Source organism: Gobius niger (genome assembly GCF_951799975.1).
Source record: "Gobius niger genome assembly, chromosome: 4".
Taxonomy (NCBI): domain Eukaryota; kingdom Metazoa; phylum Chordata; class Actinopteri; order Gobiiformes; family Gobiidae; genus Gobius; species Gobius niger.
In genome coordinates, this window is record NC_136855.1 from 29587866 (window position 1) to 29605280 (window position 17415).

The 17415-nt window shown below is 38.9% G+C and overlaps 1 protein-coding gene across 1 annotated transcript; it reads right to left on the reverse strand.

The window, feature by feature from the left end:
• Nucleotides 1-640: 640 nt before the first annotated feature.
• Nucleotides 641-15712, reverse strand: cep89 (centrosomal protein 89; the record flags this gene model as incomplete). Its single annotated transcript, XM_079554521.1, has 17 exons — nt 15519-15712; nt 15161-15267; nt 13757-13900; nt 13444-13618; nt 12557-12605; nt 12116-12217; nt 11592-11831; nt 11369-11508; nt 8412-8462; nt 7813-7896; nt 6657-6760; nt 6268-6383; nt 5823-6003; nt 4549-4716; nt 3725-3866; nt 788-877; nt 641-649 (listed from the first exon to the last, which is right to left on the reverse strand). Exons 1-17 carry the CDS (start codon nt 15558-15560, stop codon nt 641-643), a joined length of 1944 nt encoding a protein of 647 aa, XP_079410647.1. The 5' UTR covers nt 15561-15712.
• Nucleotides 15713-17415: the final 1703 nt, after the last annotated feature.

Consider the following 17415-nt stretch of genomic DNA (forward strand, 5'->3'; position numbering starts at 1 on the left):
CGGGAGTCACGAAGGTTCGATGCATCATGCACTGGTTTCAATTGGATGTACTTGTTCCTGGTATATTTCATAACTGTCTGGACCGTTTACAAAACCTGGACCCAGAAAGAAAGTACTCAGCTCCATAACCAACTCCTCTGCATTACTTTATGACAATAAACACATCTCTTATTGTGGCATGATTAATGAATAACTAGCAAGGACTAAACGAAATTGGAAATCTGCTCCAACAAATCTGGTGCTGCTATCGGCTAAAAGGCCATGGTTTTCTATTCTATCTCTAGCCACAAACCTTTATCGCTGACAGCTAGTTCTGATGGGAGATGATGGAAAAACTATTTCTGCTTCTTGTTGAATGGTTTGATCACCCGCTATAGAAATCACATTCACACAGGCATGACCCTACCTCTTTCTCTCTGGCCTGTTGCTATAGAGACACTAATAAAATTGTGAGAAGCATTGAATGTGTTTTCTTTTTCTACTGCTCTCTCAGTGGCTTGAGTGACATTATCATCAGGCAAGCTGCGTGACATCTGGGTTAGGCACAAATGCACTTACACCAAAGCTAGCAAAGTACTTATTTGTGAGGGATTTAAGGCGGGTATATTATAATCAGCTGTAATCTACACTCATGTACAGGTCAGGACGCCTGTGCAGGTAATAAACATTAATATTCATGATTCCAGGACCAAAACAGAAATAAACTATGGTGAATATGTAAGGCTTGAGAAGAATGATGTCAATTTTGACATTTTGGCTTGTTTTTGTTTGGTTAGGAAAGTCTTACCTTGACATCCTCCTGCAGCTTTCCCAAACGAACAGTGCCACTCAAAAGCTTGCAGATAAATCCTTGTTTTTCTTGCTCTAGAACTGATGCCTGGTGTGACGGAAAAGAAAAGAGAGGAGTTACGGATCTGACAAACAAGCAAGCACAGAAGGTGGTCACAAAACAAAAGGATTTGGAAGGTGCACTATATGATTGCGGTTATTTAGGTTCTTTAGGTTACACTTGTGCATTTATATTGTTCATGGGTTCTTATCAAATCACAAACAGCATTACCAAGTTTAATCTTTGAATAAATGTGTGGGCGACTGAGGTGACAAAAAGTGCTTCATTATGAACTATTGTGTTCGAGAAGCCGTTATTGTGTTGCAATATGAAACAAGGGAGATTAAAATACATCCATAAACTGACAACTGTGAAATCCTCTGACTGTTTTATTCGTAACATTGCCAGCGTGGGAGCTTGGAGGCAGGAGCTGGTTCCAACATTTCTGCGTTTTAGACTTGCTCAGCCCATAAAGAATTTGAACATACACACTGTAGACCTACACAATCTTTCCATTGTTTATGATTATAGGTGACTGGGCCATACACAACATTATGGACCTTCTGTTCGGAATTTAATGAATGCCATTAATTACAAATCCCTAAAGTCTTTCATTCAGCTTCGCACATTCCTCATTGTTGAGTTTATGTTAATAAGCACACTATTTAAAAGGTTGCTATTTATAGCAGTAATATGATGTGATGGAAAAGGCAAGGTAAGTATTGGTCATAATTGGTCATTGGAAATGGGGATAAAGCATGTTTTCATAATTACCAAGAAAATACATTATGGACCTCATTTACAGGTAATTTTCAGTCATACAGGGTTATGTTTCGGGCTATGATTACCATGAAAGGCGCGTATGCTGTTTCAATGTAATTACTACAATTACCACATTTAATCTTGTAGGGTCAAAACTAGCCAACCATGTCTCATGTGTCAAAAAATGTAAGTCAAGTTGCCTTGTTTTAACCCTTAAAGTTTGAATCAACCGCTAGATGACAGAATTCACACTATTTCATAATGACCATAACACAATTACCTAAATGCTACAGTATTTCCATACCATGATATACAGCAACTGTGCTGTAAGGCAAAGTGCTACTCTTTAATCTTTTATTTAAACGACCCTCTTTTTACAGGAAAGAAAATTGATTAAGAAATACATGACTGGAATATCACACTCCTGCCCTCAGGTCAATCCATGTTAATAACTATCAGCTAATTACACTCAATAATGTCACGGCGACTAATGAATCACTTGCGATATTATACATTGAAAAATGTCATGCCTTTTTAGGCTCGGGTCGTATTTAAGTATTCTGATGCTTATAATGTTAACCTAAAACTGACCTTTGCAAATGAATGGACTGTGCTCTGTTGAAATGTTAAGACGTCAAACGCATTAATCATTCCTGTCATTATGCCGACATTAAACAGAGTGAATTCAAAACCAAGCTGCTTTGTACATTTTCAAAGACTTTTTTTTATCTGTTAATTAAAGGCACCAAACCACATTTTTTTGTATGTGCTTTCCCGTGGTTCTATTGGCATGAGTTGAACTTGTCAATAATGCTCATTATTCTACAAACAATGCGGAAACTGAGACACGAAATGGCGATGACTAATAAAATTACATAATTTCTCTGACGCACAAGAAGGAGCCAACCAGACAACAGGGGTGAGAGTTAATTCTTGGCAACTGATGTAGAAACCACAGCAACACCGCGGCATTTAAGTATGATGTGTAGTTACGGGTGAAGTACTGCTGACTTGCTGGTCTACCCTGAGACCTTTGTTAATCGGACCACTTCATGGAGCTCAAAGTGCCCACTTCAAGTCCAAACTCGCTCTCTCTCAGGGGGGAAAAAGCTAATTCATTTAAAGCATAGTCTGTACGGAAATAAACAAGAAAAGTTTAGCCCTTAATATCACCTGATCCTTAAACAAATATTATAGTCCAATATCTTTGTATTCAATCAAATGGGAAGAAGACCTAGGTTTTGCTCTCGATGAACAAACACATGGATAGAAAGAGTGGGACAGGAAGGGAAAAATCAATAAATCAATAAATCAATAAATCAATCAATAAATAAATAAATAAATACATAAATAAATAAATAAATAAATAAATAAATAAATAAATAAATAAATAAATAAACAAACACACAAATAAATAATAAAATAATAACATAATAAAATAATAAAATAAAATAAAACATTAAGGAGCTCTGGAATAAGGCTCCCTCACCTGCATCATCTACTACCCTATGGGTTTTTAATTGCACCACATATCACAAAGTTTTTAATGCACCACACAAGGACAGAGATGCAGGTGGGGTAGTCAGAACTTAATATTGTAGTTTCCTGTTTGTTTTCTCCCTTTTCTTCCTCCAAATCTAAATGGTTTATATGATTTCAATCTTGAATGTTTACCCTTCCTCATGTTCATTACCCCATTCAGTTTACCTTTACCTCTATTATTATTGTTTCTTTACTATTATTTGTTACTATCATCATTTTTCATGTTCCACGATTTGTTTCCCATGATTTACTATTTGCTTTCATCTTTTTTTTGTTTTCTCTCTTATTCATATCTCACACCTACTAAGCACACAAACCACACATCCACGCCATGCAGAACCCAAGAACGAAGAATCAAATATGTACCCTACCCTTATGTGTCTTTCCTTTGTCTATGTGCTATTTGCAAGCTTTGTTTTATGTAAAAAAAAAAAAAAAAAAAAAAAATATATATATATATATATATATATATATATATATATATATATATATATATATTATTGTGGTGTGACCTTTGGGAAGAGTGTAATCAAGATAAAGTTTAGCTGCAGCACACAGAATAACAAGACTCCTCCACAACATGAGCAATACCATGCGCAACAGTTGGTCTCTCTCCAGGGAAATGTGCTCCGCCACGGAGACGACAGCTCCCAGGTAATGTCGCGTCTTTTCCTCTTTCAGCACCGATTCATCCTTCTGTTCCCTCAGCAAACTCAGCCTCCTTTCCGCCTTCCTGTATGACGGGGAGAGATGAGACAGCAAATTGAGGAGATATCAGGACTGCCACGATGAAAAGAAAGAATGCACGCGCGTAAACCGCTGTCCAGATAAGATACGGGGCGAAATAAAATAACTGTGGCCCAATCAAACACCTTCCGACAATCTTCACACATCAAAGTGACCCCGTCCACTGAATATGTCTGAAATGTCTCTGTGGATTGCAGCTGTTTCGAGGGGGAAATAAATCATACAGTTTATGGGAAAGATGATCTGAACGTGGGTGAGACGTGTTATTCTATTTCTAAACCACTTTTCACAACTGGTGCTTGCAATGTTTTATTGCGTGATGTGCATTGTCACTGAGTGCACTTCCTCTCCTCGTCCTGGGGCACAGCATCTCCTCTACTGCTCCTGGGACACAACGTCTCTTCTGCTTCTTCTGGGACAAAGCATCTCCTCTGCTCGTTTCGGAGATGAAACTTGGCCACAGTGGGTTCAGAACGTTTTCAGACCTCTCTCTTTTGATATGTGGCAGTATGGTATAATGGATGAAAACATTAACATTTTCTGCACTTGACTTCAAAACACAAACATAGGATAAATGGAGGTGTATGTTGTGAATAAGAAACAAATATTGTGACAATTAATTATAACACATTAGAGGTGAGAGAAAAGATGATATGTTCCAGACGCACCTATGAGCTTGCTTGGATGAGTCTGCATCCATCTTTAGTCTTCTGATGTCGGCAGTCAGACTGTCCTTGTCCAAATTCAGGGTCCTGTTCTCCTCTTCCAGACGGGACAGCTTCAGAAGGAGTTCCTCTATGTTACTTTTATTTCTGTTGTCCTGCAGCTCTAGCTGCCTGCCAAAACACAGAAAATTAACCGTCATTTATTTCCTCAACGGTCAAGCAAACAAAGTAGACCTATTAAGTATCAAGCTGATTTTTTTTTGTCAGAGTGAGAAAAATAGAGTGGGTGTAATTTTAATAAGTAAAAAAAAAACATTAGGTATTTCTCTATATTGCTTTGGCTTTCCAATAAAGACAAGGTTTGCACCTGTACAAGGCAGTTTTGATTACAAACATAAAAAGGATGTAGCTGTTGAGCCATAAGTGCTTCAAAAAACAACTTGATAAATATATTTTTTTAAAAGGTCAGTACCTCGTTTTATATTTGTAACAGAGCAAAATCCATTTTAGCGCCATTGCAGTATATTGTGTTTGCTGATATTTGTGGTAAAAAAAAAGAGAGGCTGCATGAACACTGAGGCAAAGCAATCGCAAACCAATGCTAGAAACAATTACGGCGGAGGCTATTATAGTAAACATTACTGGGCCATGCTGCTCTCTGAAAGAGGGGAGACACGCTTATAACTGTTCCACATGAAGGATCAAGATGCTAGGAATGTAGAAAAAAGGTTAAATCATCGACTGGATTGGGTTTGGTCACAGAAGCTTCAGGGCTTCAGCTTTTTTCTACAATGGATACTCCCTGGATGAATGAGAGCCATCAGAAACATGGTAGGAATGTGTTAACCTACAGAAGTGATTTTTATTTTTTGTCATGTTGTTGCCACTATTTTGTCACAATTTAAAAGTGTTTTTGTCTCTTTTTTGTCACATTTTTGTCAGTTTCTGTTGCATTTTTCTTGCTTTTGTGTTGAAGGTTGAGGAAAGGAATGATTTTGAGCCACAACTGACAATTTAAAAATATCTATATTTTTTTGTTTTGAACATGATGGAAAAATTTGGTGCATGGCATTCAGCTCTGTCTAGCTGGCCTCCTGTGGCTCGACATTTTGTGTTTTTGTTCATATTTTCTAAAAGGATGATGGACTCCAGCAGTGGATACATTTCAGTCTAAACACACAATAAAAATCCATTCGTTATTAGTTTTTTGGGGTCATGCTATTGCACAAATCACCAGCCTAATGACAACCATAACAACCATATGAAGAGACACAAACCCCCTGAGTTTTGTGGCGATATTGCAGTGTTCATCCCATGTGACTGCATCTTTAAGGCGATCCTGCAGAGCTTGTGCGTTTCTCCTGTTTTTCTGGGCTTCTCTCTTGCTTGCCTCCAAATCCTCCTCCAAGCGATGTTTTTCTGCCTCGCACAACATCAGCTGCTTGGCCAATTTGGATACTGCGCACACAGGAGCAAGAGAAGCGAATTGCATTACAATGTTTCTCCTGTCTAAACCCAGAAAAAAAAGAAAAAGAAAAAAAAAGAAGGAATTTAAATTATTAAGTACACCCCTTGATTTGAGCAGATAGTGAAATAATTATGCTCTCTCTACTCTACTGGGATGGATTGGCTGTTAGTTAAGCCACAGACAGATTGTGGGGTGAATAAAAGGATTAAACGGGCAGAAAAAAATAGACAGTAGAGAAATAGACATAATTTTACCTTCAGAATGATGTTTACTTTGGGATTCTTTGGCCTTCACGTTTTCTGCCTCGAGCTGCTCAATCAGCACCTGGTTCTCTTGCAAAACCAGAAAAGCTTGTTCCTGGAGCTGGTGCCTGATCATATTAAAAATGCAAATATGAATCCGAGAAACCTTTTCTGAAATAGTCATTCAGAATTTTAATATTATTCTTCCTGACATTGTTTTAGGCTATTTTTAACTGCAGTCGATTCATACATAATGCAAATCTGTCAAACTTATTCCGCTTTTCCTGATACGGCAGGAAAAAACTGCTTCAAGTGAATAGGAAAAAGACATTGCAACTAAATAACTGCTGCAATTTTTACAAAAAATAATTGTATCCAAAGCCAGAAACCAATCTTCTCACCAGTCTTTTTGTGTTACCCCTCCGCTCTGTGCAATTTCATCACGCAGTTTCTCATTTTCTTTGATCACCTCCTCAACATGGACGTGTAATCTCTTTATTTCCTCCTGTGGCAAATGAAGACAGGCTCCAAGTCATTAACAACAAGAACAACATTTGTTTGCATGCGACATCCAATGTGCAGTTGCTGTTCTGGTCCCTCAAGGCACATAATAATAATGGAGTGCCAAATCCAATGTGTATTGCGCATAGTTCCTTTAAAAATGAGGTAATACCAAAAAATAATTGAACTCAATCAAATAGGTTATAGGTTGAGCTCACTACATACTACAAACTGACGCCATCATTTCAGGTGAAGAGCATTGATCTAAAGCAGTGGCTCTTGAGGGATCATTTTGCAGTGTTGCCAGATCATATGAGAGACTTGTCTTGTGTGTAGTTTGAATGGAAAAAAGGTAGCATCCTGTTTGCTTCCTCACCCCGATTGAGAGGGTTAGCACCTGTGATGCCCTGTCAGTTTCCAGAGGCGACCTGTTCTGGGCCACCCCGTAGACATGCCCCTGTTTTAACAATGTTAATGTTTTGCTGACAGAGAAGACAATAAACATAATGCTAGTTTCTATTTCATATGGATAAGCAGCAGCTCTTCAAAATTAACATTGCAATTCAATGGAATACTATTTTATGAATCATGTGGGGAGGTGGCTAGGGCATCTGTTTTGGGACTGGGATGCCTCCCAGTCGCATCCCTCAGGAGGTGTTCCAGGCATGCCCTATTGGGAGGAGGACTCGTGGAAGACCCAGGACATGCTGGAGGGACTATGTCTCTGAGCTGACCTGGTGTCGCCTCAGGATCTCCCCAGAACAGCCGGAGGAGGTGTGAGTGGATCAGGAAGTCTGGGCTTCTCTGCTCAGACTGCTGCCTCCGCGACCCAGCCCCGGATATAGCAGAAGAAAATGGATGGATGGATGGATGGATGGATGGATGGATGGATGGATGGATGGGGGGAGGTGTACAAGCGTGTGCTTCAGACAGGTTGAGGGCCAGATGGGAGCTCTGGTGGCCTGATTTGTTCCCAGGCCACCCACTGGTGAGCATTGCTCTGTTTAAAACGATCATTGTCATATAACCTCAACCAACAAGTTTGTAAAGAAATACCTCCGTGGTTTTCAAAAGAGCATCCTTTTCATTCATCCTGTCCTCATAGGCGAGTAACAGAGGAGATAAATACTTCATGTCGAGCTAGAACAAAAAGAACAAAACATCGAGGTTAAGCGTATAATCGGCTTTGCTCTAATGATGCAAACAGGCCCCAAATAAGATTTGTGTTTGTTTTTGTGTATTGATAACTGGCTCTTTGAGTAAAAACGCAGAGCTTTCCAAATGCTCACACCTTTATTATGAAAGCACTTGTTTCACACAGCCCCAAGAGAAAATAATAGAGCACAGTCCAGTTTAAATATGATGAATCTTCACACAGCAACTTCCATTTCCACTAGTGTCTCTTGGTAAAATGAATAACACTGAATAGAATCCATCATCTCTCAAATGTGTTAGACATTCAATTTTTTAGCCAGAAAAAAAGTTTGCTCCCTTATAAAATCGGCTCTTCGCTGGTGTAAAGCTATACTATAATTATTACTCACTACAGGCATAATACCATCAAACTAAGTAATAGAAAATGAATTCATTAGAAAATCTTAAAACCTATAAAAGTCAGTAAGCATAAACACACACAAAGAAGGACAGTAACTCACCAGCCAGGGCGGAGGTGGGCCTTTCATTGGTAATCCACTGATTTTGGCACTCTATGACAGATAGAAAACTATAATGACAAGTCATCAGTTCATGGAGAAAGATAGGAGCCAAAAGATGTGCTGCGAGATTATACTTTGGTTAATGAACAATTCCTGTTCACACAATTGGGCTAAACTTCATTTCCTGTTGCGGCCCATATCTTCCTTTCAACAGCCAGACTTTGAGCAGCCATTAAAGAGTCCCACAGACACATTCAGTGACACGGACACAAAACCGATTCTAATGAGAGCAGCAGATCCTAGAGTGAACACGCAGCAGGGGGCAGCCATGATTAAAACCACTGCTTTCTTCCTCCATGTAAAACACTTTAAACGCCAGACAGCTGGATCAAAAACAAGCTTTAAAACAGCAGTTGTTTTGTTTGTTTTTTGCTTTGTTTTTTTCATTCCACCCGGACTGTGATCAAAAGGGGCTTTTTATTATCTTTAAGGCTTGGTTCACAAGAAAGCTCTGTCTTGAATCTGAGGACACAGTTTATGTGATTTGCAACTTCAAAGCCAGTGCAACAGAAGATTAGATAGAACTGTGATAAAGCAGGTTAATCTATTTTCAAGTAAAAATAACCTGAACCATCACAGTCTTCATCATTAAAACACTGTTATTTCAAAGCTGTTACTACATACTGGGCGGCACAGTAGCGCAGCGGTTAACTCTCGTGCTTCACAGCAAGAAGGTCTCGGGTTCGATTCCCAAGTTCTCCCTGTGTCTGCGTAGGTTTCCTTCAGATACTTCAGTTTCCCTTACCACTAAAAACATGTACAATACAGTGGGAGGAAAAAGTATGTGAACCCCTTGGAATTTTTTACTGTACATTTCTGTCTAAATTGGTCTGATCTTTAATAACATCAGAATAATACTAATACTAATACTAATACCACCCAAACAATTACATGTGATCATATTTTTACTGGCCATAACATGTAAACATTCACAGACGAAATTAAATAGCCTGGCTCCACATCTGGAGATGGGTCCCTGGCCGTCGGCAACTGCAGAGGACTAATTTCCCTACAGAGACAATAAAGTATACCTTAACCTTAACATATTGTGACCACCCCAGAGAAGGCTACTAGGCATCTGTGGCACTTTTTAGCTCTCTTTGCCCTTACGGTGTCCTGCTGAACAGGTGGCCAGTCAGCAATTGTATTTTGGCCTGTGCGCTCTGGCAGCCTCGCTGATATATTGTGGTTATTGTTGATGCCCGGCCTGCTCACCCCTCCTGGTAGTCCACTTCCTCCGATACCCCCATCATCTAATGCACCCCTAAAAGTAAATTGCAGAATGACTCCACAATGTGTCGTCCATTATTCATTCACTCCCTAAACCCCACACACTGGTGGTAAGCTCTGTACAGCTGTAGACACAACTGCTCTGGGGGTTTGTGTCTGGCAGAGATGTGTCAGCCATACCAATCCAGAAACCTCTCAGAGTCGCCGCCTGCCACAAAACCACACTTTATACATCAAGTATTAGGGCCCCAAACACTGGAGGCAAACTTGTGATGGTTGGAAAATAACAAGGATATGTACCGCCAGCTTACGTAAGCAGAACTGCTTGTAGACGTGTGATTAGGCAAGCATAGACCAATCCTTACTTAAAGTGCATATGACACATTAGACACAATATAGTTAACACAATTACATTTAAGGGGGGGTATTATGAAAAATCGACTTTTTCAAGCTTGACATCATCTTATTATGCCATTCCCTCATTAAAAACATGCCTGAAGTGTTGCCTTGGCACATTCACGTATTTTTGAGTAATCTGTAAAAACTCTGATGGCAGCCATTTTAGGAATAGGTTTGCCTGAGTCCTCCTAGGAACGCCCCCACCTCCTGGAGACGCCTCTAAGCTTTCGTCACCAGCCGAGTAAACCAACCACTGCTCCTCAGCAGAACCCCCTCCCCACTGATGCCACAGACAGCGTGTGGAGGGGGCGTGTCGGAAAGGGTCAGAGGTTCTTAAAGAGACAGAGGCCTATTTCAAGACATTCGCTACAGCCATTTTGAGAGAGCAATTTTATACAAGGCAGTTATTCTAATTTACTGCATTTACACACCAACAGAAGGTTTCATCATCATTGTGGTGTGCTATAGACTGGTGCTATGTGATTGAAAAAAGCACAATACCCCCTCTTTAAGATTGTACCCAATTTTAAACTGTTGCCGTGCCTTAAAGGAATAGTTCACCACTTTTCCATACTGAGATATGTTCTTGCCTGAGCTTAGACGAGTTAATGCGTACCTGTCTGGTCTTTGTGCGTGCCCTCAGTCGCGCAAAACGACACAAGATGTTGTTAGCATTTGGCCTCTCCCAATGTATTCCTATAGCTCCAAACGGGGTGAAGTTGGAATCTACCACGCTCTTCCACGGGCACAGACAAAGACCAGACAGGTACGTATCAACTTGTCTCACCCCAGGTAAGAACATATCTCGGTATGGAAGAACTGTGTGCCGTCAGTCATGCAAAAAGACCAAAGATGTTTTTAGCATCGGCCTCTCCCAGTATATTCCTATAGCTCCAAACGGGGTGAAGTTAGAAGCAACCACGCTCTTCCACGGGCATGCGCAAAGACCAGACAGGTACGTATCAACTCGTCTAAGCTCAGGTAAGAACATATCTCAGCATGGAAAAACGGTGAACTATTCCTTTAACTATGTTAAGTCAATAGGAAATGAGTAAATGACATTTCTTAATTAAAATTTGCTGCTTCACTGAAATAAAATGATAATTATGCAACTGATGAACTTGCAACTGACGTTGTCCTTCTAAAAAAGTAATATTTTCAAAAGCCTTAAAACTTTTCATATGCACTTCAAGGTCAATTTCTCCAGTAAATGACAATTAAAAGGATTTTGAAAAGTAGAGGTGATTCATATAATGTAGGTGTTATACCTCCTCTTTGGAAAGGGGCCTGAAGCGCACTTGGTAGCGGCTCAGCTCTACGTTGAGGCGATGCACGGTCATCTTGAGGGCATCATTCTCATCCACCAGCTCCTGAGCCTCCAGTCTTAAATTCTGAAGTTCGGCCTGGCCTTTAGTATACACACTACGCATTAATGTACTAAACAGAGTGAATATTATACACATATACAGTATAATTCTTAAACACTCTTACTGTTCAAATCCTGCCTTTTGTCCCAGGGGTTTAAAGAGCTGTGACTGTAAACAATCGAAGGTGAGGATCTTTCTGCTTGTCTTAGTTCTGAAGTCTGGTCCATGTTTCCCTTGTCGTCCTCTTTTGTTTGCCCTTCAGTAAAGGATTTATTGACAACAGAAGAAATGTGTGTGGAACGCCGGGAGAGAATAGCTTTGCTGGGTTGGGAGCAAGCATCTGTAGCCTGACTTGCTTGAGCAGCTAGAAGAGAAATTTTAATTTGATGAGAAAATAAGAAATTATTTTTAAGTTTTGAACCTTGAAAAGTAAGTAAGTAAGTTCAGTAAGTTCAATGGGGTCTCTCAAGGACAAACAAGTTGAAGCAGTACAATGACGACTAACAAATTGTAAATGGTTGCCTTCACCTTCGTTTCTTTGGTGAAATTGTATATTTGACAAAAGAATAACTGACTGAAAAACATCTATGCACCAGCGGCAAATTCAGGCTTTAGAAAACACAGCCCACATAAACTAATTTGACTTACGTGGCACATCCTTCTTAAGCCGAGAGCTCCTTCTGCCCGACTCTTTCTTCTTGAAGGATTTATGGCTATGTTGAGGAGACTGCACATTTTCTTCGGTGCGATCTAGCATAAAAAACATTCAAAAACACAACTAGTTTTAATAAATCATGTACAGGGATCTCATGGAACCCCTGGTACAAATTTGCACTGACTGGCTTAGTGTTTTTAATGCTGCCTTGAGGATATGCAGTCTAGTGCTTATATAGCACTTGCAACAACTGATTTGCACTCCGTAGCCTAAAGGCAAGAATTACCGATATGCTTTATAGAAGCTAAGTAAAGATCTGTTCAGTCTTTCGATGAATTAGTCTTGTATGGGTTATTTTCACTTTTCTTTTTTAAAGCCATGTGAATATATTCATTTAGATTTTTGGCATTGTAGATAAAATGAGAATGTTTTACCCAAAGCAAGGACTTCACCAGACGTTCCAGCTGGTGTCTGTGCACTTGCCTAAAGGCAGAAAGACAAGCAGATGGTGAGGGAAAGGTTTGAAATAGGTTTTCAGGGGAGATGCATTTACTATTCTACAAAGCAACTTGGCTACATGCAAATTTGTATGCAAATAAACCATAATAAAAGTTCTGATAATAACATTTCAGTTATTTGAGTTTAGTTGTTTTGTATTTTCAAGACATTGTACAAAAGACTGTAAACAATAAGCAATTCGAACAATAAGCAATAACAATAATTATCTTTCTCTTTGTGCCGTGCATTACTTCCACAGACAGAGAGGATTGAATGAGACAGATGAAAACTTTGTCTCAGTAACTCTATAACAGCAGCTTCATGAACGGCATAAGTGATACACTGAAATCCTTTGGGGAATAACACACAATGCTGGGGTGAAACAGTACAACTGTGCGGCTAAAAAGTTTTTAACTCGAACACATGCCTAAAGCAGCAGACCCACTGTGATGATGTGGAAAGGCAGCTGACAGGAGGAAATAGAGCCCAATGGGACTATTAACTCAGCGTGATGCGACACCAGAAAAGAATAATAAGAGAATCAGATCCCAGGAGTGAGTGAGACTTGGTTCTTGGGGTGTAGTGTGAGTTAAATTGGATGTAGCTGCTATATTTAGATGCACAGCAAGGGACAATGCTTTTAGTTCATATTGAATTAAATATAGACAAATGACAATATAATGGATGATAATGACACAACGAATGTAGTAATTTAATGGTAATACAAGAAAAACCCATTTGACATGATATACAGGATGTGTTACCCAACTGTGCCCCCCACAGGATAAACTTTGCACATGTACTAATGTCCATCACGCCTCACCTTTGCTTTCAGAGGAAAGGCATACACTGGTTCAGAGTCTTCACGCTGCCCCCCGGTCTCCAGAGTTTGATAGACGTGTTCATCTTCAAGTTCAGCCTCCTCCTTAAACTCCTGTCTGTCTTCCAACTCCCCTTCAGAGTGCTCTAGACTCGGCAAATCATCTGACCATCTGTCCCTAAGAAATACAACCATAAAACCACAACATTATGAGCACAGGAATGTTGATTTTGACTTTTTTGTTTTGTTTACACTGATAAACTAGAGAGAGACAAATAATAATACTAATAATACTAATAGGGCATTGGTGGCTTACCGGTGAAACTGTTCTGCCGCGTTTGGTCCATAATTAACAGATTCTGATCGGTCAGTCTCAGAGAAGGATCTTGGTCGGGCGAGAGGGAGCGCCCACGTCTGGCCAGTCAGCGAGGAAGATAGAATCGCTGCCGCCAAAGCTGACCTGTAAATTGTTTTAGTTAAGTTTACAATACTGTTACAAAACTGGCAAGGCAACTATTTTAGATGATTATGGATGCCTTCACAAATGATGAAACTAGTTACCAGGGTTCGACTGTAACAAGTGAATTTCTCCTTTGTGAGATCAATAAAGGTTTATCTTATCTTATCTTATCATTCTTGGCCACTGTGGCTACTCTTTTTCAAATATTAACAGCCCTTAGCTAACCACATTTTAATCAGTTATGAGGATGTTGTTGCTGTTTGTTTGTTTTTTCACAATTATATATATTTATGTAGATTGACTCAATACAATGCAAAGAAAACACATGATAATATAAACTAGGCCGAGAATAGGTGTGCCGTGTTTATTTTTGTATAAACAATTTGATTATAGGTTTAAATGTATATTTCTTGAGTAGATTTCACCTGAAGAGCAATTAATGTGCAATAACCTCTATAGGACACCTGTCACCTGAGCTCAACAGTCCCACCCACCTCCATTTCTGCTCTAACAATTTAATTCAAAGTCTCCATATCAAGAGTTTAATGTGGTAAATAAGGACTGTAGCACAGAGAGTAAGAAAAGGAAAAACAGAAATGCTTGAAAATACTGCAAAAATGCAAATAACTTTTCGATTAATGTTTATATTTGAAACATTTTCAGGAAGTTTAACATTTTCTCAGCTCAAACATTTTCATGCAATCACATATCGCTAAGCATTATGGGATTAGCAGCAATTATAAACTAATGGAGATTTTAAAAGCTAAAATACTGGAGTTATTGTTCACATTAAAACACTTGAACACCACAGTGCGTTAGCTGCTGAGTTACTGCTGGTAAATACATCTAGCAGAGTTGTTCCACGGCTATTTTCTCCACCGTTTTGAGCTAACGTTAGTCAATGGAAATGTATGCTAACAGCTGCAAAGATGGCGGATCTCCATGGTAACTGTATTGCACTTTTGATATTTGTATATTTCAGACTATGATGTATATATTTTTTTCTTTTCCTTCCTGTTTTTTACTCCACATAGCCTATATAACATACATACATATACATATCTATTTTATGTGTTTTTTTGTTTGTTTAATTTGCACCTTGCTGTGTTTTTCAGAGTTTTCCACCTGGAGACGATCAATAAAGTCTTATCTAATCTTCTTAAACTCAACTCAAGTGGCAAGAGGCTAGAGCGAGTCAAATGAATCGACCATTTCTGTTTTCGAGCTTGGCCAGTGTCGGTGTCGAGAAGAGGCTGGTACCTGGGTCTCTCAGGTGAGGGGTCTGGGCTGCGCGGAGGAGGGGTACGAGGCACAGCTGCTTTGGGTGCTATGGAAGCGGCTGGGATTAAGCCATGACTAATATGTTTCTGAGCACAACAAAGTGAGGAAGAGACATATTAATACAACATATCGCTAATAAGAAAAACACAGCTTCAGGTTAAAGACAAAGGACAATAGAAGAGAGGGGCGTTCAGTTAAAAGTAGCCGTGTAGCGATGTAGTTTAGCTCAGGCCAAATGAATCCAGACTAATTTAATCCAAAGCAGATGCAGCTAAGATAAATAACTTTACGCGTGCCCTCCTGTAATGGAAACGTTACAAAAAGAAGCAAAACTTACAAAACCTTTGTCTTTATCCCTCCTGAAGCTAAATTTTAACATCGCGAGCCAGATTTCGTTTTCTTCCGGGTTTCGCTTTTGTCGTAACAATGAATGTCGTACAATTTTTTTTTCTATCAGCCCTGGTTTTGACAGCAAAGTAAATCTAAAGCTAGTGTTTACCACATTCAACAGGCTGACTGGTAACTGTATCTAGACGCTTTGGCCGAAGGAGAGACTTCGTTATAAAAGTGAAGCTGATAGGTAGAAGTGAAGGTGAACAGCCAATGCGCGGCCTGTTACAATCACATAGCAACGGCGTTCAGGCAGTTCCAGAGCCACGGCCTCCAGGGGGCAGCATTTCTTCAATTATGCAGCGAAGGGCTGACACGTGCAGGGGGGTGTTTTTCTAACCACATTTAAATTAATAGGCCTACTTTTTTTTTATTTTTAACAAAATCGAAAAATAGTTTGTGATTAGCTCTATTTGGCAGACGAAACATCTCAATACTAGACCTATATAGACTATTAAAATAAGTGATTGATCAAAAATTATCTTTAATGGATTCATTTATTTTAAATTTTGTGGAAAATACGATATTTTATACGATATATGGCAAATGACAGTTTCATTTGGGTCACCGCTTGCCATCCTAGGGCAGCCGTACCACTTGAACAGATGTAAAACATTAGCATTTGCAGAAAAAAAAAAAAAACTTTAGGCTACTATGGTGAGGTTCGGCCCTTCGTGTTTTGGCGATGATAAAAACTGTCCCTTCACAACACAAACTTGCCTACCCCAGTGGTTCTCAACCTAGGAGTCGGGACCCCCAAAGGGGTCGCGAGACAAATTTGGGTGGTCGCCAGATCATTTAGATAAAACATACATATTTTCATTTGCATATAATGTAATGTTTTATTGTAGCATGTGTTTGCTATTTTGTTCGTAGGTTGATTAATTTTATTTCAGCCGTTTTTTTTTCTTTGTTTAAGAATTATGTAGGCTAATTTTCCCATTTCTCACGGTGTGACCAAAACGTTGAGAACCACTGATCTAAGTGAAACATTTAGAATTCATAATCAAGACTAATTTCTAAAGACTTATGAAGGGAATGCACTACAGCCAAATGGTGGTGAGTTTCATCTCCTCTGTTTAGAATGTGCCATTTCAATGTATATCTTGAACCATAATCACACTTTAAAACATTTGCTGTCATACAACCAAATAACATGGTATAATATAAGAATAAAAACATTTCATAACACACCAGATTGTGAAACTTGACACTTAAAAAAAAGACAATGAACTGTATGTGATCCCTTTATTTTGTCAATTTATTCAAATCTGTGTTTACGCAATACAAGTAAATAGACAACAAGAGAAATATATTTAAAATTGCAGGAATTTAATTGCCTGTACGCCCAGAACATGTTAAGATTATATAGAGTAAAAACAATTACATGTTGAAAGAAATAAAACAATAAGCATGGGTTGAAAAATGTTCCTTCATTTAGTATCAATAGCACTTAATAAAACATTTAGTATACTTAAGACACATAAAGAGTAAACTGTAAAATTATTCTCAGTGTTTAAAAATATTTGCATACATACATTTTACCCATAACTTGACATCACCAAAACTCAACAGGAAGTAAACTACAATACTTTCCTCCAACTCAGAAGAATGTGCAAATAATGACGAGACCAATACAGCTAAAAGTATTGAGATGAATCTAAAACCAACAGATACAAATATATTTTTCCTCTTTTATGACATAAATAATTTGATTATCAAATGTATAAAATAAGAATCTACTTTGTAGACAAAGAAATACTTTCGACACTGCTACTGTGTCAGTAAAAAGAGATGTGGCCGGAGTCCACATGAAGACAGATGAGTTTGAGTAATATTGACAG